At 35.8% G+C, this 23956-nt stretch overlaps 1 protein-coding gene across 3 annotated transcripts in view; it reads left to right on the top strand.

Moving 5' to 3' along the window:
• Positions 1-23956, top strand: part of LOC114184876 (ABC transporter A family member 1) — a 64546-nt gene that overhangs the window by 23691 nt on the left and 16899 nt on the right. For all 3 annotated transcript variants that reach the window (XM_028072263.1, XM_028072268.1, XM_028072254.1), the window contains exons 14-28: positions 494-600; positions 3940-4002; positions 8609-8695; positions 9801-9899; positions 9983-10167; positions 11301-11355; positions 11458-11529; positions 12771-13478; positions 13597-13775; positions 14665-14875; positions 15181-15264; positions 15566-15607; positions 15695-15791; positions 18023-18150; positions 18225-18329. In XM_028072263.1, the coding sequence (XP_027928064.1) occupies positions 494-600; positions 3940-4002; positions 8609-8695; positions 9801-9899; positions 9983-10167; positions 11301-11355; positions 11458-11529; positions 12771-13478; positions 13597-13775; positions 14665-14875; positions 15181-15264; positions 15566-15607; positions 15695-15791; positions 18023-18150; positions 18225-18329 (2222 nt within the window). The remainder of the gene's footprint in view (positions 1-493; positions 601-3939; positions 4003-8608; positions 8696-9800; positions 9900-9982; positions 10168-11300; positions 11356-11457; positions 11530-12770; positions 13479-13596; positions 13776-14664; positions 14876-15180; positions 15265-15565; positions 15608-15694; positions 15792-18022; positions 18151-18224; positions 18330-23956) is intronic.

Below are 23956 nucleotides of genomic sequence, written 5' to 3'. Positions count from 1 at the left end.
GCCATCTTACTGGATTATAGTTAGTTTACAGTGGTTGGAATTCAGTTTGTGGCTTAGTTAGCTGTTACATGACAGCAAATTTCAAGTATTCTGGAATAGTACAAATAATTTTATCCTGCACCTTTCAGTTCAATAAATACCATAATTCTTTCTCAAAATTCTGTATCCTCAGTTTTTTCATTTCTGAAATTCATTATGGTATCATGAGGATCTAATGATCCCAACATTATTACCCGAGCATTATTACATTCTGTATTTCAATTTAAATGATTTTTTTTTCAATGGAATAACAAATTAAAGGGTAATTCAAGGGTGTAGCTCATTAATATGCATTCATCCGTGTTTGTCATTGTTCTTTTTATTAATGGTTTTATTTTCTTAGAAGGATGTCAAATTCTCATTCTTAATATACTTTTATATTTGCTGATAAGCTTTATCTATTACCGATAGGGATAGGAGATTGTTGCTCAATGATTTTGTTTCTGTTTTCAAGGACATAATGGAGCGGGTAAAAGCACGACAATCTCAATGCTTGTTGGTCTGCTTCCTCCTACTTCTGGGGATGCTTTGGTATTTGGAAAGAATATTGTATCAGATATTGTAAGTTTTAAGTCATGTGCTACATAGTCTCTTGTGAGCTCTTAGTCCTAAATAGTATGTCTTGAGCAATTTAGTAGACTATTAAGTAATTACAGTCTTGTGTCATAGCAATGGTAATTTAATGTAGTGTGTATGTGTCAATTGGATGATCTGAATTGGGATTTGAGTTGTGTGTACCAAAGTGTTACGGATATCAGATAACTGAAAATATTAGGGACCCAAAAATCATTTTTGAAAACATATTGGAAGCCGTAAAGGGTTATAGCAGAAGCATTGTGGACAAAAACAATGTACAACATATACACATAGATAATTCAAAACAATGCGGAAATATAATTGTAATGTGATAATAATAGAAGACCACCATAATTAATAATAATATCATGTCTAGAAAATATCAATGACCATTGTGTTGCTGGAAAATGGGTGATAAATTTTTTCAGAAAATAATTTGAGTGGAAAAGAAGAAAAAAGAATTAGGAAGGGTGGGTGGTGCTGAATGAAAAGGAATTTGGAAGACAATAACATTAACAATAGAGGCTGCTGTAATGTGGGTAGGTACCCTAGGTTAATATTCTGTTGTAATGTTTGGTTTGGATAGGTTGGATAGCCCAACTCCTTCAAAAAGAAAAGAAAAGCACTTGGGCTGACTAGGTTTATTCCTCGAGGAGAATTAGTAAGAAAAGAGAGAAGATTAGGGTTTCACATCCTCGGGTTAGGAGGCTTCTCCTCCTTCATTTCCTTCATTTTGAAAGCAAGTGTCGTGCTACCACTCCTCAACTTCCTGCATATTTGTTCTGTGACACCCAAAGCAGCTGCAATGGGTTGCAATGGAAAACCTTCATTGCCTCTGCCATATTGTGGTGGTAAGCTATAACTCAGCCATGGCATGACAATAGCCTATATTTGATAACACTAATACAAATATATTACGTGAAACAGAATGAATTTCCTAATGGTTAGGGTTTTAGAGTCAATAACAGGCTAAACTGTTTATGGACACTATGAAAACATATGAAAGAATAGAAGGACAGAATAGCATATAATTACAAACACAACCATCACTCCCCCTCAAGTTGTACATTATATATTATATACATCCAACTTGTTATATATGTATGCAGTTGTAGGTAGGACCTTGTAAGACCTTGATTAAGTTATCTAATAATTAATCCTTGGAACTCACAGAATAAGTATCCTCGGTGTTCGAAAGAATCTTTTCTATGACAAAATTTCTATTGTTTATTTTGGTAATGGAAGTTTGGGTTTGAATAAAGGTACAAAGCTGATTGATTATCACAAGCAAGTTCCCTGGTAGTATGAACCATAGTACAATGCTCTATTTCTGTATTTGATCCAACAACAATCTGCTTGCTATTCCATGGAATTACACTTCCTCCAATAAGAAACACAATAAACTAAGTGGAAGTAAAAGTTGACCTAAACAAATGTGTTTCAGATCGTGCAATCTGGAACACAATTTTGACTTCCAGATTGTGCATTATAGAAGTAACTACTTTTGACTTCTAGATTGTACAATTTGAAACATTTTTGGATTGCACAATGTGGGATGAACTCCGAACCAAAACCCCATGCTGCCTGGAACAAAAAACCAGAACTCAAGATCTACTTGCCTTCTGGCTTTATGATCTTCAATTCAGATCAAACAGTGTGTCAAAATCTACCTGTCAACACCTCCCCTCCTCTGCGAGCTCTTCCCACCAACCTCAGCAAAAACCAACAATGGTGTGGCTAGTCCATTGCCATATGATAGAAAAAGTGTAATCTGGGTATGTTGAAATTTTTTGGGGTGCGGAGGGAAGTTATCTGGGTGAAACCCCTCCCCTGTTGAGCTTAGTTGTTGGGCTTTAGCCCAAACTCAGTGTCCTAACACTATCAACTATGAGGGAGCAGATACACATGTATGAATGAACTTGGAAGAATTATGAATGAAAGAAGATTTTTATTCAAGAATTAATTCATTTGAAACAGTACATCAGTCTCTATATATATTATATAGAGAACTCCAATCCTAAAGTAATAATTACAAAGAGATCTCTAGAACTTTCTAACAACTTCTATTAGCTTCTAGTAATATATTTAATATTCTACCAATTTCTAGTAATGCATTTAGTATTCTACTTACAACAAATGACATAACTTCAAGCTTTTAATTTCATATGCAGAATTTAATTGCATGTCATGTTTAGATTGACTTCTAAATTCAACCTAAATAACAGTTATATGTCAACTTAGTCCGGTTGTAGATAGCATAGTAATGGTAGTGCATGTTTATTTACTAAAAACGTTTTGACGATATGGGCTTTTCTGACAAAAGTTCTCTCTATAGTGTTTTATTATAAACATTAGAGAACACACAATATGCTAATTTAAATGCGTGCTAAGACAAATAAGATAGCCCTGATATATTTCATGGACAGTATTTACTTGAAGCAAACTTTGGTAGTGAATGTTAGGCTTTAGAGGGATAACATGATAAAGGTGGAGTAGCTGAAATAAGAATGCTTAGGTGGATGTGTGGCTAAACAATAAAAAAAGCATATGAAATGATTGTGTTTGAGGAGATATAGATGTAGCACTGACTTAGGAAAAAATGTCAGAGAATTAGTTAAAGTGATTTGGAGTCAGATATGTACTAAGAAGGCCACACTGGCAGCACCAATGAGATTGGATTGTATAGTTTTTAGACCTTTGAAAAAGGGGAGATGGAGACCCAGAAGGACAATAGAGGAAGTTGTTTAGATCTCATAATTAATATCTCTGAAGAGTTGATGTTTAACCAAGCTGAGTGACGTTGTCGAATCATGCAGCCAACCTCAACTATTTGGATAAGACTGTGTTGTTGATGATTGACATTACCTTCTACAGATAAAGGTGGAATAATAAAAACCAGTTAATCTATCTACTCATTAGTAGGGTTCATATATTTTTTACTTTAGTCCTTATGTTGTGATGAGCTAATGTGAGTGGGAATTCCGAACCACAGTTTCAGGGATATGAGGCTTGTCTGAGTACATTAAAGCTGAGAAAACTAGAAAGTAAATGGAAAGCTGAGAAAATAGAAGATTTGATCTGAAACAGAAGCTAAACCTGTATTGATATCAGAATAAATCTTTGAACAGATATCACATACAAGGTATCAACATAATAATAACTGAAACTGAATATTGTCAATTGCAACAGAAACAATAAAAAACTGTACTCTGTTATAAATGCATCGATATCCTCTTTCTGACTTTGTTTTGTTACTTCTTCTTTCTTGCTGACCACGTGCTCTTAGCTTGTGTTCATTCAAAATGCAATCATCTTGTGTTGTAGGATGAGATACGGAAGGTTTTGGGTGTCTGCCCACAACATGATATACTCTTTCCTGAATTAACAGTAAGTAGAAGTATGCTTTTATTTTTTTTATTCTCTGTATTGTGATTACTTATTTCCTGCAATATACGTATTTGTTGGATGGTAGTTCTAACTTCTAATTATTAATCATTGTCCTTTTTCTATAACTAATTGCCTGTATTGTTCTAAAAGGCTGATTCATATTCATATCCTCAATATTTTATAGTACTTTTTTTGTTTCATTTTGGTGGGATTTTCAGCCATTGTTAATTGCATCTCAATTATCGTGTAGCTGTGATGATGATTGTTGTTAGATATTGTTTGATATTGTTAATCACAATATCAAACAATATCTTCTATTTACTCTATTTATTTTCAGTTACTTTTTTTAATTGTACCTCTCTCTATTATAAATAGATTATCCTATGTGTGGTTTATACACAAGGGAGATTAATCTCAAACCTTATTTTCTTTCTTCTCAACATGATATCTAGAACTTAAGGTATTTTTTGGCATTTTTTTCGTTCCCCTTGATGCTGCAACCGCCACCACTGCCGCCGTCGTCAGAGTTTCAGTTCCGACCGGCGACCATACGGTTCTGATCATCTAGGCCAGGCGACCTCAATGCCGCCAGAATCATCACCATCGGAGTAGCAACGTTGCCTCACGCCCATTTGAAGCCGTGCCTCTTCCAGTTCCTCCATGGTGTCTTCCGCTGCCTCTTCCATTTCGGAAATCTCATTTGGTGTGTCTGACCCGTCCATCTACACTAACTATGTTAATGTCCACTTATCGATTGACAAGTTAACTGACCCTAATTATGCCACATGGTCATCCCATGTCCGATTATGGCTTAAGAGTTAGAGGTATCTTGATCATCTTGTCCCGAAAGCACCTACTCTCACTCTTGCTGAGAACGATCGTTGGGAAACCATTGATGCTCAATTATGTGTGGTTCTCAAGGGTACTCTTGATCCTTCGTTAAAATAACTTTTTCGTTCCTACGAAACATGTGCTTAAATCTGGGAGCATGCCAAGTTATTCTACACCAATGATACTCAACGTCGCTATGGTTTATGTTCTAAATCTGCAGATCTTATTTCCTCTAAGCATCAAGCCTCTATGACTGATTATATGGGCAAAATTTATGCTCTTTTTCATGAGTTCGATGAGTTATTGCCTCCTTCCCCCGACCCTTCCATGTAGATCGAACAACGCTCAAAGTTCTTCATGCTCGAAGCATTACACGGGCTTGCTGATAAATATTCACATATTCGTGATCAAATTTTGGGTTCCCCGGCTGTCCCCACCTTCACTTCAACCTGCTCTACTCTTTTGTGTGTACCAGAACAACCCAACACTGATACACCTGCTTTTGTTGATGATTCTTCTACGTTGGCATCTCATCGTGATGACCGGACTCGCCCTCGCAAATAGGGAAAAGGGCGTCCTAAGTGTGAACATTGTGACAAGCTGGGTCACAAGATTGACAAGTGTTATGCATTACATGAGTGTGAACATTGTGGCAAGCCAGGTCACAAGATTGACAGGTGTTATGCTTTGCATGGTTGTCCTCCTCGCTCTGCTGCAGCTATTCAGACCAACCTTTCCCCACCTTTGTCTACTGGGGATCCTCCTCCTTCTGTTCCATCTGATACACCTGCTATGTTCAACAAATTTCTCAAATGGTATAAGGATAAAGAGTCTTCTAGTTCCACTGCATCTGTCGCTCAGACAGGTACATCTTTACTTGGTCTGACTCAGTCTTCTCCTGGTCCTTGGGTTTTCGATTTAGGAGCCACTGATCATATTAATGGTAACAAATCTTTGTTCTCTTCTTTATCTTCTCTTAATCATTTACTTTCTGTTACACTGGCTGATGGTTCTAGAGTTTCGTCTCATGGTGTTGGCACTGTTAAACTTTTCCCTTCTTTAACCATTGATAAGGTTCTTTATGTCCCTGGGTCTCCTTTTAACCTGTTGTCCATCAGTCGTCTAACTCGTTCTCTTAATTGTGTTGTTTCTTTTACCAACAATTATGTGTGTTTACAGAACCGGAGTTCGAAACAAGTGATTGGCAAAGGATGTGATAATGGCTGTGAATATTTTTCTCATTCTTTCAAAGCCATTGTCACTGCACAAATAAATTTGGTAAAAGAAACAACACAATCAAGAGAACGAGTTAGACGGCTGATGGACAACAGGTTAAAAGGAGACCCAGGGACATAAAGAACCTTATCAATGGTTAAAGAAGGGAAAAGTTTAACAGTGCCAACACCATGAGACGAGACTCTAGAACCATCAGCCAGTGTAACAGAAGGTAAATGATTAGGAGAAGAGAACAAAGATTTGTTACCATTAATATGATCAGTGGCTCCGGAATCGAAAACCCAAGGACCAGGAGAAGAAGATTGAGTCAGACCAACAAAAGATGTACCTGTGTGAGCGACAGATGTAGTGGAACTAGAAGACTCTTGATCCTTATACCATTTGAGAAATTTGTTGAACATAGCAGGTGTATCAGATGGAACAGAAGGAGGATCCCCAGTAGATGAAGGTGGGGAAAGGTTGGTCTGAACAGCTGCAGCAGAGAGAGGAGGATGACCATGCAAAGCATAACACCTGTCAATCTTGTGACCTGGCTTGCCACAATGTTCACACTCATGTAATGCATAACACTTGTCAATCTTGTGACCGAGCTTGTCACAATGTTCACACTTAGGATGCCCTTTTCCCTATGTGCGAAGGCGAGTCCGGTCATCACGATGAGATGCCAACGCAAAAGAATTATCAACAGAAGCAGGTGTATCAGTGTTGGGTTGTTCTGGTACACGCAAAAGAGTAGAGCAGGTTGAAGTCAAGGTGGGGACAATCGGGGAACGCAAAATTTGATCACGAATATGTGAATATTTATCAGCAAGCCCGTGTATTGTTTCGAGCATGAAGAACTTTGAGCGTTGTTCGATCTCCGTGGCAGGGTCGGGGGAAGGAGGCAATAACTCATGAAAAAGATCATGAATTTTGCCCATATAATCAGTCATAGAGTCTTGATGTTTAGAGGAAATAAGATTTGCAAATTTGGAACAGATACCATAGAGACGTTGAGTATCATTGGTGTATAATAACTTGGCATGCTCCTATATTTTAGCACATGTTTCGTAGGAACGAAAAAGTTGCTTTAACGAAGGATCAAGAGTACCCTTGAGAATCACACATAATTGAGCATCAATGGTTTCCCAACGGTCGTTCTCAGCAGGAGATAGAGTAGGTGCTTTCGGGACAAGATGATCAAGATACCTCTGACTCTTTAGCCATAATCGGCCGTCGGATGACCATGTGGCATAATTAGGGCCAGTTAACTTGTCAGTGGATAAGTGTACATTAACATAGTTAGTGTAGATGGATGGGTCAGACACACCAGAAGAGATTTCAGAATTGGAAGAGGCAGCGGAAGACGCCATGGAGGAGGCGCGGCTTCAAGGTTGCCGATCAGAACTAGCACTCTGGCGGCGGCAGAGGCAGCGACAGCGGCGACGAAAAAAATACCTTAAGCTCTAGATACCATGTTGAGAATAAAGAAAATAGGGTTTGATATTAATCTCCCTTGTGTATAAACCACACATAGGGTAATCTATTTATAATAGAGAGAGGTACAAGAGTAACTGAAAATAAATAGAAGATATTGTTTGATATTGTGATTGACAATATCTTAACAATATCTAACAAGTCTCAAATTAAATGTTTAGGTACTAAAATCATATTTTTTCAATTTTGAGGAACTAAAAAACCTTTTTGAATTTGGGCGATCAAAGCTAAAATTATCCTATATTTCAAGAACTAAACGTAATTAAGCCTAATTAAGGCATCACAACTTCCTGCCTCTATCTCTTGCATAGCTTGTTTCTGATTTTTATCAGAAAATGCCTCAAAAAACATTTGTGGAAATTGAAATACAGTTTGGATCTGGAATAAATGTTTCATGGGTAAGGGATAAGTTGTAAAATGAGACATAGTTCCAAAAAGTATAGAGTGGTTTTTCAGTGCATTTTCTGAAGCCAATTGGAAGAAAAATATTATCTTAAACTAATTGGGTTTGGTACATTTTAGGAAATAAGTGTAACTTTTTCTTTAATTATTTTATTTGTTACTATGTCTTTTTTATGTATATTACATGCTATATTTATCAATTCCATGTATATGTTGCATAGGTCCTTTGGAGAAAATGTGAGAGGAAATTTTCTGAATGTGCTTTAGTATTTTCCGCTCACTAGATTGACTTATTTTTAGCAAGAGTGATTGCAAGGGTAATAAATAACAGGTACTATTTTCAAGAGAACAGTTAAAAAGTCCCAACTTCGTAAGATACATTGAACTATACTTAACATCAACTAAACTACTGGAAAGATAGTAAACATTAAACACTCCAATTTCCGAAAATCTTACCGTTGTTGCCGCAAATTAGTAGGTCCATTGCAGCTTGTGTAACAGGTTTTAGGGGGTCTTACTTCCCCGATAATTGTGCATCCACACCTTTCTAACGGATGCATGATTGGATTGCAATGCTACTTTTGTTTTATTTTTTTGCTAAAATTGCCTTTTCAACTTTAGAATGTATTATATGCTGAAATCTTTCATTGAATTTACCCAGGTTAGAGAACATTTAGAACTATTTGCCATATTAAAGGGAGTGGAGGAACACTTGTTGGACAATGCTGTTATTAATATGGCTGATGAGGTAAGTTGAGTAATTACAAGTTTTAACAGCTGTTTTTACAACAAACACCCATAAGTATTTGAGCAGAAAGAAAAATATATTAGTTCCTTGAATGATAAGAATACAATGACTTACTGACTATTCTCTGTATATAAAGATCAGAAAATATTCATTGAGCAAAATAGAAAAGACAGCTGACGAAACAGTTACTGAATAGAAACGAGGTGGAACCAAGATGTAGAAAGTACGGGGGCTAAAATCAGCTGAAAAGAATGTGTAGATTCAATGGATATTTTTCCTAATTATTATAGAGAGATATTAGAATTTTTTATTGGGTAATCCCTTATTTCCATAATTTTATCCATTAGGAAGTTTAAAAAGTATATTTAATTCTTAAATCAGTATGAAAAACTATTGAGAACGTTGTGAAGGAAAAACTACTAGAAAGACATTTAAATTGTCTTTCAATTGATGTAGAAATGATAAATAAATACACTAATCACTATATTGGTAACTAAAAAGGAATAGAATGTTTTTGTTAAAATGTAATAATTAAATGATATTTTTACTTTATTTAAATTTACACACACACATTTGTATATATAACTAGGATTGAAAATCTAGGGTCGAAGGCCTGACTGAGGTTTAATCTCCGACAATAAGTATGATTGAGAAAGGCTTATTGATGATTTATACGGAGTTGAATTGGTAAAACTTATGTAGTTGATGATGTAGATATTGTTACTCTTATAATCTTATTTTTCCAAGTCTTGGGTATGTAATAAGCATTTTCCTTGCTATAAATAGTTTGTAAAATATAAGTATAAAAGATATTGTTATATAAATGTGTATTTACTTATGCCTGATTGCACATGCAAAATATTAAATAGTGTTTAGGTTTCAGCTTGTTTACTAATCAAGGAAAGCTTCCGGGCATTCCTATTTTGTATGTGTCTTTGTTATGACCTGAATTCAGGGTCCATGGGTGGGGGATAACTGAGACATCATAGACCAGCAAATCATGAAAGCCTGAAAACTTACCAATAACTAACACTGCATTGTCATTGTTAACTTGCAAAACAATCCAATCATCACAGAATTTTAGATAACATTATTCCATAAACAGGTGGGCATGGCTGATAAAATCAACAGTATTGTGAGAACTCTTTCTGGTGGCATGAAGAGGAAATTGTCTCTTGGAATTGCATTGATTGGCAACAGTAAGGTAGGATTAACATCGACAGCACATTCTTATATTAATGTGTTGAACAAAACTGCATGGAATCTTTTGGATGATTTACTGGACAGGTTATAGTCCTTGATGAACCTACTAGTGGAATGGATCCATACTCAATGCGCTTGACTTGGCAGCTAATAAAAAAAATTAAGAAGGGCAGGATAATTTTGCTAACTACACATTCTATGGATGAAGCGGATGAATTAGGTGACCGGATAGCGATCATGGCCAATGGCTCTCTGAAATGCTGTGGAAGGTTAATTTCATTTCCACTTTTTCTTACATATTGTTATGCCTTGGTGCTATTCTGAAGGATTCCTGGTATTGTAATTTTGTAATAATTCCTGCTAGAGAGTTTACTCTTGGCAAGTCCATTTGGAAATCTAAGTAATACTTGTTAAATGCTTTATCTCCTAGACAGGTTTTCTTGACATATCAATGGCATGGTGTAGGTTTGTGTGCCCTGCCCCGCGCATTTTCTCCAGATGTTGGGGTGTTGGGCAGCTAAGTTCAGAAGCATTAGTGTTCTTTTTTTAGTTTCTAAGTTTTAGGGAGGCTATTTTCCTTTTGATTAAGTTTAGTGTATTTACCCTTTAAGTTAGCAATAAGTTTTTCCATTTCATTCTATTAGAGTTTGACCATAAAAGGAAAAGGCATAATCTGAATATATGAATAAGTAGTCTTGTGACTGGGTGAACGTACTGAAAATTAGTGTAGCATATTGTCACTGAAAAAGTACTTTACACGTTTTGTACACATTAGAACAAATAGGCAGAAAAGAAAAGACAGTTACAAACGGTTACAAAACTGTTACTGATGGTTTCAAAACAGGGTAACCTCTTAAACTGAATAACTACAAACAACTGAAAATAAGGAGTACAGAGCAGTGATGAAATGGCACGGCTACTACAAAATGAAATAGAAATAAAAACTGACTTAGACATAACACTAATACATTTATAGCTTATGAATGTTAGAAGCATACCAACATATTTAAATTAATAAACACTTCATTAATGATACTCTTGACAGAGGTCTTGTGGTTACAACCCGTCTTCCTACAGGATTTTAGATAGTGGACATTTTCAATACAGGGCTTCTCCTGGGCAGCTTCCAAGAAAGTTGGGAATGATAGATATTTATTTGGCAACTTTAGGAGGAATGTTATAAGTACCAGTTTAGAATAAAATATCTTCAATATCTCCATAATATGAGAAAATATCTTCATAAACCGTCCTATTCATTTCGACATATTTTTAATTTCTTATTTTACAAAGATTTATTATTAAACATAAAGGTGTGATGAGAATGTAATTGGTGTGGTTTTTATTAATAAAATAATTGTTTGTTTTCTTACATAGTTCAAGTACTTGTTTGATCTGTTGGCAGTTCCCTTTTCTTGAAGCATTATTATGGAGTTGGTTATACTCTAACCCTTGTGAAGGTTTGTTCACTTACATACTCTAATTCCTCTAGTATCTGATGGTTCACAATTGAAAGGCTTTAGTTGTTTTCATTTGTATTTCTTTCTGTCTTGTGCTTTCAGTCAGCTCCCACGGCATCCATTGCTAGTGATATAGTATACCGTCATGTTCCAAATGCAACATGTGTAAGCGAGGTACTTTCCTCAGTATTATTCATTGAGATACCCGTTAATGTCAACATCATACATGTATTCATGTGTCAATGTTAATGTTAATGTTAATGTGCGTGAGTATCGATCTTCCCTCTCTGTAGTGAGTACGTGGGTGCTAATGAAGGAAGTTTATTTTAATCAAGAGGTCGGTTCTTCTAAAATAAAAATATCATAGGTTAGCCTTGTTGGTATTCATGTCTCTAGTGTACTAGAAAAATACCTTCAGAAAAAAATTGTTTGAGTATAGCAATGTGGCAACGACGATTATTTTACCTTACATTAGATCCAGATTCAAATATTCCTTTTGAAAATTTGAATATTTTGTTCTAACGAACACCAACTCATCATATACATAGTGCACGGCTTTAAAATATTGTCATTCTTGTTAAGTTGTTCTTGTAAAATCTATGTATTCCAACAGAGGAACATTGTATATATATAAGTGTCTCGAATACAAGGAAGATACAAAGAGATGGACAAAGGCCCATATATAAGTGTCTCAAATACAAAGAAGATACAAAGAGATGGACAAAGGCCCATATATTTTGTTACATTTAACAATAATATCAATTTTTTCTTTCTTTGTCTCAGTCACTTCCTTAGTTGTGATAGTAGATTGCTGTATCAGATCTAAATCCTTAAGAGTCATGAACATATGCTATATTGTTGCTATATATTTGTAAGGCGAAGAGCTTCTTCTCAAGCTGTAATAAGCACTCTTTTAACTTTCAAGTTTAAATTGTAATAAAATGTGAAAAAGCTTCTACTTGAAGAGTTTATGTAAAATCTATCTGAAACTACTTTTTACCTATTCTCAGGATCCCTTCTTCTATAGATGAAGGGGCTCTCAGTGTCCTAAATGCATTTTTTAGTCAGTTAGAGAAAAGGGCAAGGGAGCATTGGTGGGGCATAATGCCATGCATGGAGAGGAACATGGTCTTATTCATTTAATAGGAATAAATAGAAGTTGATGAATGCTCACTTGCCTACTTTTTCTACATGTTATATAGTTCATGAGAAGAATCATAACTTTTTGACTTGAACAGGATGAACATGATAATTGATTGTGTAAATATTGGTGAGTTCATGTTTAACAGTATCCAAAGCCCTGATTTTCTTTTCCCTTAATTTTTTGTGAAGAATTTAATTGTCTATCTCACTTCTAGTTGTATATGAGATTATGATTGTTGATTCCATTTTATCCTTACTCAACACATTTCCAGGTTGGAACTGAGATTTCTTTCAGGCTTCCAATGGCATCCTCATCAGCCTTTGAGAGGATGTTTAGGGAAATTGAAGGATGCATGAAAAAACCAGTTTCGAACATGGAATTGAGTGGTAAAAGTGAAAAAGACAATATTGGTATTGAAAGCTATGGCATATCTGTAACAACCCTGGAGGAGGTATTTTTAAGAGTTGCAGGATGTGATGCTGATGAGGTTGAATGCTTTGAAGAAAATAACCATTCTCTGATATCAGACTCTGTGGCTTCACTTCCTACTAATGAGGATGCTTCCACAAAAATAAGTTGTCTTAAAATTCTTGGAAATTATAAGAGGATTCCGGGTTTGATGTCTACCATGTTGGGAAGAGCTTGTCGGTTAACTTTTGCTACATTTTTTAGTTTTATCAACTTCTTGGGTATGCATTGCTGCAGTTGTTGTCTCATTACTAGGTCAACATTTTGGCAGCATTTTAAAGCCTTATTCATTAAAAGGGCAATATCTGCTCGCAGAGATCACAAAACAATTATTTTCCAACTAATGATTCCTACTCTCTTCCTGTTTGTTGGTCTTCTATTTCTTAAGCTCAAGCCACATCCTGATCAGCAATCGCTGACCCTTTCAACTTCTCACTTTAATCCTTTATTGAGTGGTGGTGGTGGTGGAGGTCCAATTCCATTTAATCTTTCTTTTCCAATTGCTGAAAAGGTTTGTCACTGATTTAACTCCGTTTCTTATGTTTTTTTTTTCTCTGTTTTCATAGACTTATTATTGCTGCTAAATAAAACTGGAGTCTAGTTGTTCTGAAATTTTTATTATGTTAAAGGTAGCACAAAATGTCATGGGAGGTTGGATACAGAGGTTCAAGTCGAGCTCATACAGATTCCCTGATTCAGAAAAAGCATCAGCTGATGCAGTGGAAGTAGCGGGACCAACTCTGGGACCTGCTCTACTTTCTATGAGTGAATATTTGATGTCTAGTTTTAATGAATCCTACCAATCTAGGTGTGAAAACATGAATTTCTTTCTTCATTTTTAGATCTTATCTGTTTTAACAAATGTCAAGCAATTGTTATGAAAAGTTTTAGTGCTAACCATCGATATTGTTGATGTTATCATAAAATCCATGTTAGTCATGAAAATGAGATTATAATGTGCCCTTTTTCAATGTTTCTGTGTCTGATTTTATTATAGAGTACAATCGAAATCTATTTGAAAATAGGAGTGCTTATATGAATACAGGACAAGAAAAGATAAGCTTCTCAAAGAATAAAGCTCACCGACCATTTTGCCCTAGTTCAACATTGTTTGTGTATTCATTATTTTAAGATTGATGCTTATGAAGTTTCCCGTTGCTAACGTACATGAAGGGTACCATCTGAGAAATTTGAGAAAATTTTATGTAACGTGTCGGCTAAATTTTGCATTTACACTGAAGTTATTTTTATAATAAATGAAGCCAATTTTTCCTTAATGGAATCTATGATTATATTTTTTTCATTGATATCTATATGTGAGTTTCACTAACATTTACATCCGTATGGAGATCGTGGGCGATTTCTTTTAACTTTAGAAGTCAATATTGTACTAATGCTTTTCCTTGCTGTCACTGTCCAAAAATTGAAATTGTATTCATGAATTAGTTTGCTTTGGTAAAAGCCTGATGTGAGTCTATGCTGTGTCCAGATGTTGGTCCTGTTGTTTTCTGCTTGTGGGGGATCAGTTGTCATATTTAAACTTTTGTGCAGTTGGGATTTATAGTTATTTTCCAATAAAATAGTGAACAAATACTTGTGCTATTTTAATAAAGTTATTACATGTCAACTGAGATAAACCACTGATGCAATTTTTATACGACAGATTAGTTGTTTAATTGCTATGTTCTGATATTCAGGTATGGGGCAATTGTGATGGATGATCAAAGTAATGATGGAAGCTTAGGATACACTGTATTACACAACTGTTCTTGTCAACATGCTGCTCCCACCTTTATCAATTTGATGAATTCTGCAATTCTTAGGCTTGCAACTCAAGACACAAATATGACAATTCGGACACGCAACCACCCTCTGCCAACAACACAAAGCCAGCGCTTACAACGTCATGTAAGCCTATATTTATTTGATTTCACCGAAGTGGATATTCTTTAAGTCTCATGAGGCATTATCCAGTTAGTACTGATGGGCATGCTTTGGGCTTTTGGGAGCAATGCCGTTTTATATTGCAATGTTTTTGTAGTTCATGCTCTTTTCTAGTTCTATGGTTCTTATTTTTCATATTTTCACCTAACACTGACTTTTATACTTATCAGCACAATTAAATAATGATGGATTAATATGGCTGTGTGCCAATGCCGTTTACATTATACAGAAAACTAAAGATTTGATAAGCTGTTTATGAAATTCTGTAGGATCTGGATGCTTTCTCTGCTGCAGTTATTGTCAACATTGCGTTCTCTTTTATACCTGCCTCATTTGCCGTTTCAATTGTTAAGGTAAGTTGTGTTAAACCTGCTTGCTGTCTTTTTAATTGTGTCGTTTTCTTCCTCCAGGAGCAATTTATAAAACAGAACTTATCCTAGAAGATTTCTTGAAGTTTCTTTCATAGTAATCTTAGATAATTGTGGAGTTTATTTTCAAATTTTCCCTTTTCTAAAAGGAGTCTATATTTTTTCATTTGACATGTTATGACTTAACAAGAGGGAACTTCTTGACTCTAGAGTGTCAAATACTAATAACATTCTCGAATTGCTTGTTTCTTTGTTCTAAACATTTATAAATTCTTGATTGATACAGGAACGTGAAGTGAAAGCTAAGCAGCAACAACTAATCAGCGGGGTATATAATTTGTCAAAAGAGACAGCAGTCAATATTACTTTTCTATCTCATGATGAATATTCATCTAATGTTGAACTTGCTAATTAGGTTTCTATCCTGTCATATTGGGCTTCTACATATATTTGGGACTTTGTGAGCTTCTTGTTTCCTGCCTCTGTTGCCATAGTTCTCTTTTATATCTTTGGTATGTATCCAAATAATTATTAATAATTAGTTTTTATCTGCATTTTTAATTTGTTGGGAAAACTAATATTGATCACGAACCCAAGTCTAATAGTTTATTCACGTTTTTTTGTTTTTAGATCATCAAATGTTAGTTGTTAGTATTATGTTAATTGAGGGAGTTAAACCCACAACCTCTCCCACATGTTAATTGGGGGAGTTAAACTCACAACCTCTCCCACGCTCCCTTCCAAACCTACTAAACCAACCTTATAGCTCCTAAGTGTTAGTGGGGGGACTTGAACCCATTACTTCTGCCACCCTCCCTTCCAACTTTACCACCAAGCCTATCTTATACTCTGGTTATGACTTATTTACTAAAATTACAATATCATGAAGAGAGATTGGCTAATTTGGCTTACTTGACCTATCTTTGTTCTTTTATTTCTTTTTGACAAGCAAATTACTTCATTTGTACTTTTACCATCTCTTTCAATAAAATCTATTCTTTTATTAGGAAAAGCAAACGTTGGTGCAATAAGACTATTGTCTTGTGAGCTAAAGGTCATAGGTGTACCTCTCCAAGACTTTTGGTGTTGTCTTCAGTTTGATATAGTTTTGTTATAGTTGTTTTTATCTCCTTTGTTTCTTTTCATTCTCTATATAAAGATAATCCTTGTTTTCCTTTGTACATTTTATCAATCAATACAAAAGTAACCTCTCTTAACTCTAATACCTGCCAGGTGGGAGCCTTATGTATTGAATTTCCCTTTTTGTTTTAATCAAAAACAAATGTTTTTAATTTTTTTATCTTTTTAGGAGGATTTCTTTTCAATCAAAAACAATAAAGATAATCAATACTTTTGGAGGATTTCTTATTCATAGCAGTCATTCACACGTGATAGCTCCACTTTAGCATTGTTCCATCACATTCCTGCCAATTCCCTGTGACTTTGTTGGAGCATATGTGTAGAAGCGGGTCTGAATTGTGGCTTCTTTTGCATGAAATCATCACCATCACTGCCCATGAATGAAAATAACCCTTTTGGGCTTAGATGCTGTTGTATGGTGCTATTTTAGAGAATGTTGGGATTCACCCCATTTCTATTATTTGACATATGAACCCAATCTCCACCTGCACTTGTGTGCCCTTCTCTCTCAGAGGACCATCTCTTTTGAAGATCAACCTTTCTCTGGTGTGATTTCCATAATAACACAACATTTTCCAGCCATTTATGGGATATCTTGTCACTGTTCTCGCCAAATCCGACATTGCTCTGTTTTATCTTTTGTTCTTTCACCTATCTCAACGTCTAATAGGTGTTTTTTCAGTATTTTGTTTTCTTTTCTCAATCATTCAGTTTTTATTTTTTCTGATTCTTACTGTGTATTCTCTTCCCTACCTATTGATCAACAAAGGTGGCTTCATTCTTCCATTAGGAATATCTTAGTTTTAGGGAAGATTTTCCAGCATGTTTGTATCATTCCTGAATTCGTATTTTACCTGATTCCTGTACATTAAAACTACTTTTCTCTCAGAAGTTAAGTATTGAATTTGATCTTAAGCTGTTTATTTTCATCCTTAATGAAATATGTGCGTTTTTTTTTTTTTTGTGTTAAAAGTTCAACCTGCAGAGTTGGGTTTGTGATGGGAAATAGATGCTTGTGTGTTTTTCATGTTACTTGGCCAAGTAAAGAAAGAGAATTAAAAGTGGAAAACTCACATGAGATGATCTATTGCTGGTCTGAGAGATATTTAAAGGATATTAAAAAGCTCTCATTTATACGATTTATCTTTTAGTTCATTTTTTTCTTGATATAGTACTGAACGCTGTTAACTGCTCCATATCTTGATCGTCCTCCAACTTCATTATTGTATTAAAGTATGAATTAAATTTCAGGACAATATAATAGTGTTATTTATTTGCATATATTTCTCACATTGGAGAGAGCCTTTGCATAACATGATAGATAAATTTGATTTCTTAGACAGCTTTACTCCGTTAAGTGAAATTTTTGGTATATTTAGTTTTTTTAATGTTAGAACCTTTCAATCCTGCATTATCCCTAAACTTTCTATTACTAATAAAAAAATATTAGAAGCATGACCACCTGGGATTTTCTCAGGTGGTTGAATAGGTGTGAAATATGATCCCTGATGCACCCCAATACTGCCATGCCTTAATCCCCTTGTTGCGGTTTCTATCTTACAGTATCATGGATGTTACTGCTAATTCTTGGTCCTGAATGTAGGTCTGGAACAGTTTGTCGGAGGGGTTTCTTTGCTACCAACAATTCTCATGCTATTGGAATATGGACTTGCAATTGCATCATCAACCTATTGCCTTACATTTTTCTTTTTTGACCACACCATGGCTCAAGTATGAGTAGATCTTGTTTTCTCCTTTTTTAATTTAATTTGTTATAAATGCTAAGATATTCAATTATTTTACAGAACGTGGTTCTGTTGATCCACTTTTTCACTGGATTGATACTAATGGTTATCTCATTCGTTATGGGACTCATGCCATCAACAATGAGTACCAATTCTTTTCTTAAGGTAAGCCCTTCAATTTTCTTCAAGTGTTCCAACATGATTTATTTGGCCTTAAATGGGTAATTCTTTTTCTTGAAGCACCAAAAAGCAGGAGAAAATATTTTTGGTGGACTAATTTTCAGTAAAAGAAATGGGAAATGGAAACACAATTTTTTAAGCCTTTGAGCTCCCAATTTTGTGTTTTCTAAATTGCTTATTACTGTCACTACTTTCTGCTTTAGCGTTCAGGGTTTCCATGATAAGTGGATACTAAAATTAGACCGGTTTCTTTCTATCACATGTGGTGAGTAATAGATCTGGATATTTTATGTTATTTTATGAGTGATCACTGTCATGGGTTGTCATTGTGTGTGTGTGTATATATATATATATATATATATATATATATATACACACACACACACACACACTAGTGCAAGAGGGTACAAATAGAGCTATACTACCCTGGAATAATGATTACACATCTCCTTTTTGTGTCTTATAATAATATCTTAGATGTAATAATTACAGAGATTGGTAATATCTCCTAAAAACTCAGCTATATCTTTTCAGAACTCAACACTCCCCCTCAAGCTTGAATGAATATCTATTATTCCCATGTAATTGTGGAGTGTGTACACATGACTACTCTAGTTTATGCTAAGTGTTAGAATCTGTTTTATTATTTGTATTAATTCTGTTAGGATTTGTGTTTTATTATTTCCTTATTTAGCAGATTATAATTGCAGTGTATGATGGCATCTCTGAATCATAGGGATTTGATTGTCTAGGTGCTATTATTATATTTCCTAAAATAGGATTCTAGCCTTGTATATAGGAATTGTATTCTCAAAATAATATATTGAGTGCTGCCATCAGTGCTACCTAGACAACAGCCTTCAGTGCTTCCACCATCCCTTTAAGGTCTCAGAACAGCCTTCATTGTTGTCAATCATTTTTTTTTTAGGGTAGTCAGCCTTCATTGCTGCTGCCATGTTTTTTTTTCCTCTCGCAACAATCAAATTGCTATTGGTTGCAATACGTTGACATGGCAGAACATACTGCTGAAGTTGTGATAGCCAATGTGGAGAAGAAAGGTGAAGGAGTATGGTGTACCTTTTGTAACAAGTCTCGCCACACTCGTGATAAATGTTGGAAGCTGCATGGAAAGCCAGCTAGTAGAGATTGGGGATCCCAAAATCGTGACAAGGAGTGGGGAAAAAAGGAGACAAAACTAGAAAGGGAGGACAAGCACACATAGGGGCTGCAACAAATGAAGAAAACAAAGGAGGAGTGATTCACCTTAACCAGGATGAAGTAGAGCAGATGAGATCATTCTTCAACAAGTTGGACAAGTCTCGAGGTAGTTGTTCTCTGGCACATTCAGGTACGTTTGGTAAGTTTCCTTCTTTTGGACTTAATGCCTCAAATAAAAACTATCACCCATATTGGATACTAGAATCTGGGGCTACCGACCACATGACACCCCAACCTAAACATTTCTCTTCTCACACCCCTTGCCCTAGCAACAAGAAAATATCCACAACTGATGGCTCTCTGATGATTGCAGCAGGTCAAGGAGAAGTCCAAATAAGCCCATCCATAACCCTTAAAAATGTCCTTCATATTCCTAAATTGTCTGTTAGTTTGATTTCCATAAAAAAGCTCACACAAGATCTCTCATGTAATGTTATCTTTTATGACAATGTTTGTCTTCTACAGAACAAGTACTCAGGGAAGACGATTGGACATGCTAGAGAATGGAATGGCTTGTATTACTTGGACCATCCAAATCTGCCTCCAGACTCGGAAAATAACACCTCTTTTTTCTCTGATTCAGTAAAGACCAACAGGGAGAAGGTCTTCCTACATCACTGTGGCCTTGGACATCCTTCCTTTAGGGTCATAAAAATGTTATTCCCTTCCCTTTTTAGCAACTTAGATGTGGCAAGTCTCAATTGTGAAGTGTGTGAACTTGCTAAGCACAAACGTGTTCCTTTTCCAGTTAGTAATAATATGAGCATTTTTTCCTTCTATTTAATTCATACTGATGTGTGGGGTCCCTCAACTGTTCCAAATATTTTTGGTGCCCGTTGGTTTCTTACCTTTATAGATGATTGTACTCGTGTCACATGGGTTTTCTTACTAAAACAAAAATCCGAAGTCAGCCATGTGGTTCAGCGTTTTTTCTCCATGATAGAAAATCAGTTTGGTATTAGCATTAAGAGGATTAGATCCGATAATGCCAAAGATTACTTTAATCATGGGCTTATTTCCTTTTTTCAAAGAGAAGGTGTCATTCATGAGTCATCTTGTGTTAAAACACCTTAACAAAATGTGATTGCTGAGAGGAAAAATGGGCACCTTCTAGACCAAACTCGGGCTCTTCTTTTTCAACATAAGGTTCCTAAAAGGTTTTGGGGGGAGGCTGTTCTCACTGCATGTTATCTAATTAATAGACTACCTTCTAGTATTCTAGCTTCTAAGAGCCCTATGGAGGTTTTGTCCTCTTTTTATCCTAATGTGTCCACTTCCAACCACCTTGTTCCAAGAATATTTGGGTGTGTCTCTTTTGTCCACGTCCGCAGTGGTGATAGAAGTAAACTTGATCCTAGAGCCTTAAAATGTGTTTTCATAGGATACTCATCAACACAAAAGGGATATAAATGTTATCACCCCCATCCCAAAAATTCTTTGTGTCAAGAGATGTCACTTTCTTTGAACACCAAAGTTACTTCCACCAAGCTCATCTTCAAGGGGAGACTGTAAGAAATGAAGATGAACTCCTTATGCTCCCTGACTTAAGTTTCGGACCAGAAATAGAGACTAGAAGTGTAACAACAGAAAAGGAACCCACTAAATCCACTCAAGATGGGGCTGATGTAAGATTTGGGAAAAAATTGGTTTATACAAGAAAGACAAAAGCCATTCCAGAATCTGTGCATGTCCAACAATCCAACCCAACATTACTTGAGGTAACTACCCCTAATCCTTTAATATACACGGAATCCACTTCTGATTTTCCAAATGTACAAGAATCTGAATCCAGTTCAACACCACTTTATGAGAACCTAGATATTCCAATTGCCCTTAGGAAAGAGACTAGGAAATGTACCACCAAGCCACTATACCCTCTAGCCAATTACCTATCCTTTAAAAACTTCTCACCTACCCATAAAGCCTTCCTCACAAGCCTAAACATTACAACCACACCTACCTCTTTATCTTAGGCATTGAGTGATAGAAAATGGAAACAAGCCATGGATGCCGAAATGGAAGCATTAGAGAAAAATAGTACCTGGGATTTGGTTGCTCTCCCAAATGGGAAAAAACCACTAGGGTGCAAGTGGGTATATACTATAAAATACAAGGCTGATGGATCCATTGAGAGGTACAAAGCAAGGTTAGTAGCTAAAGGATTCACTCAAACCTATGGAGTGGATTACATGGAAACATTTGCTCCAGTTGCAAAAATGAATACATTTAGGATGATATTATCCCTAGCAGCTAATTATGATTGGAACTTGCAAAAATTTGATGTTAAAAATGCCTTCCTTCATGGAGAAATTGAAGAGGAGATCTACATGGAATTGCCCCCTGGATATGGTGGAAAAACAACTGCCAACACTGTTTGCAAGCTAAAAAAGGCATTGTATGGGCTGAAACAATCACCACGAGCATGGTTTGGAAGGTTTACTAAAGTTATGATAGGTCTAGGCTTTAAACAAAGTCAAGGAGACCACACTTTGTTCATTAAACACTCTAAGTCAAGGGGAGTAACAATGTTACTGGTTTATGTGGATGATATTATAGTGACAGGTGATGATGAGGAGGAGGAACAACGGTTAGGCCAACATCTGGCCAAGAACTTTGAAATTAAGACCTTGGGAAAATTGAAGTATTTTTTGGGAATTGAAGTGGCCCATTCTAAAAAGGGAATATTCATATCTCAACAAAAATACATCACTGATGTGTTAAAAGAAACTGGTAAGACAGCATGCAAGCCTGCAAGTACACCAATTGACCCAAACCTGAAATTGGGAAGCGCCGAAGTAGATACTGCAGTGGACAAGGAAATGTATCAAAGGCTAGTTGGTAGACTGATATATTTATCTCACACGAGACCTGATGTTGCATTCGCTGTGAGTCTAGTTAGCCAATTCATGCACCAACCAAAGGAGGTTCACTTACAAGCTGCACTAAGAATTGTGCAATATTTGAAGGGAACCCCGGGCAGGGGAATTTTTTTTAAACGAAATGGGAATGTAAGTTGGAAGCATATACAGATGCAGACTATCCAGGGTCAATTGTGGATAGGAGGTCAATTGCGGGATATTGCACTTTCCTTGGAGGGAATCTTGTGACTTGGAAGAGTAAAAACAAAATGTGGTAGTCAGATCCAGTGCTGAAGCAGAGTTCAGGGCAATGGCACAAGGAATATGTGAACTACTCTGGCTGAAGATCATCTTGGAAGACTTGAGGATAAAATTGGATGAACCAATGAAACTTTATTGTGATAACAAATCTGCTATTAGCATAGGTCATAATCCAGTGCAACATGATAGAACCAAACATATTGAGGTTGACAGACATTTTATCAAAGAAAAATTAGACAGTGGTTTGGTCTGCACTCCATATGTCTCCTCACAAGAAAACCTTGCAGATATTCTAACGAAGGGGCTGAACAACAAGAACTTTGAGAGTATTGTTTCCAAGCTGGGAATGGAAAATACTTATTCACAACTTGAGGGGGAGTGTTAGAATATGTTTTATTATTTGTATTAATTTTGTCAGGATTTGTGTTTTATTATTTCCTTATTTAGCAGATTATAATTGCAGTGTATGATGGTATCCCTGAATCATAGGGATTTGATTGTCTAGGTGCTATTATTATATTTCCTAAAATAGGATTCTAGCCTTGTATATAGGAATTGTATTCTCAGAATAGTATATTGAACAATTCTACCCTAAATTATGAGACTAAGGAACAAAATCAATCACTAATAATGAGAAATATTTATTTAGACATTTCCCTATTTGATGTGATCAAATCATATCATATCTTTAACACTACCCCTCATGCTGTATTGCCTGTGTCATGTTTGTTATAAGACTCCTTGAAGAACTTGGCGAACATGTCAACTAGCATTGGAGAAGCCTCACGTGCTGATTTGGCTAGCATGTCAACTAGTTGGTTACTAGAGTTGACAAAATCAATCATGACAAAGCATTACAAATCAATTTTGTGTAGGTGTGTGAAGATGACATGCTGGGAAACCAGCAATGGAGAAGCCTCATGTGCTGATTTGGTGTTGGGATAGCGCATGAAGATGATGCATTAGGAACTAGCAGCATGTTGCAACAGTTGATCTTGAGTTTAGTAACGGTTGGTCATGAGTTAAGTAACGTAGTACGGTAGTAGTCTCTGAAGAAGGGCTACTCCAATCGTGGCTTAATGACAGACAAATAGAAGGAAGCAATGGTTGTTCGATAGCAGAAAGACTTAAAAGGCACAATGGTTGTTGAAATGCAAAAAGTATTCAATGGCCGAGGCAGGCATTCTCTAGAGATGAAAAAAAATGCTTGGAGGTGTGTAATAGAGAAAAAAAATGCTGAAAGGGTCTAAGGGTTTCCAAAGACCCAAAATGCTC

Source organism: Vigna unguiculata, chromosome 1 (assembly GCF_004118075.2).
Source record: "Vigna unguiculata cultivar IT97K-499-35 chromosome 1, ASM411807v1, whole genome shotgun sequence".
Classification (NCBI taxonomy): Eukaryota; Viridiplantae; Streptophyta; class Magnoliopsida; order Fabales; family Fabaceae; genus Vigna; species Vigna unguiculata.
This window is presented reverse-complemented; position numbering and strand designations above follow the sequence as displayed.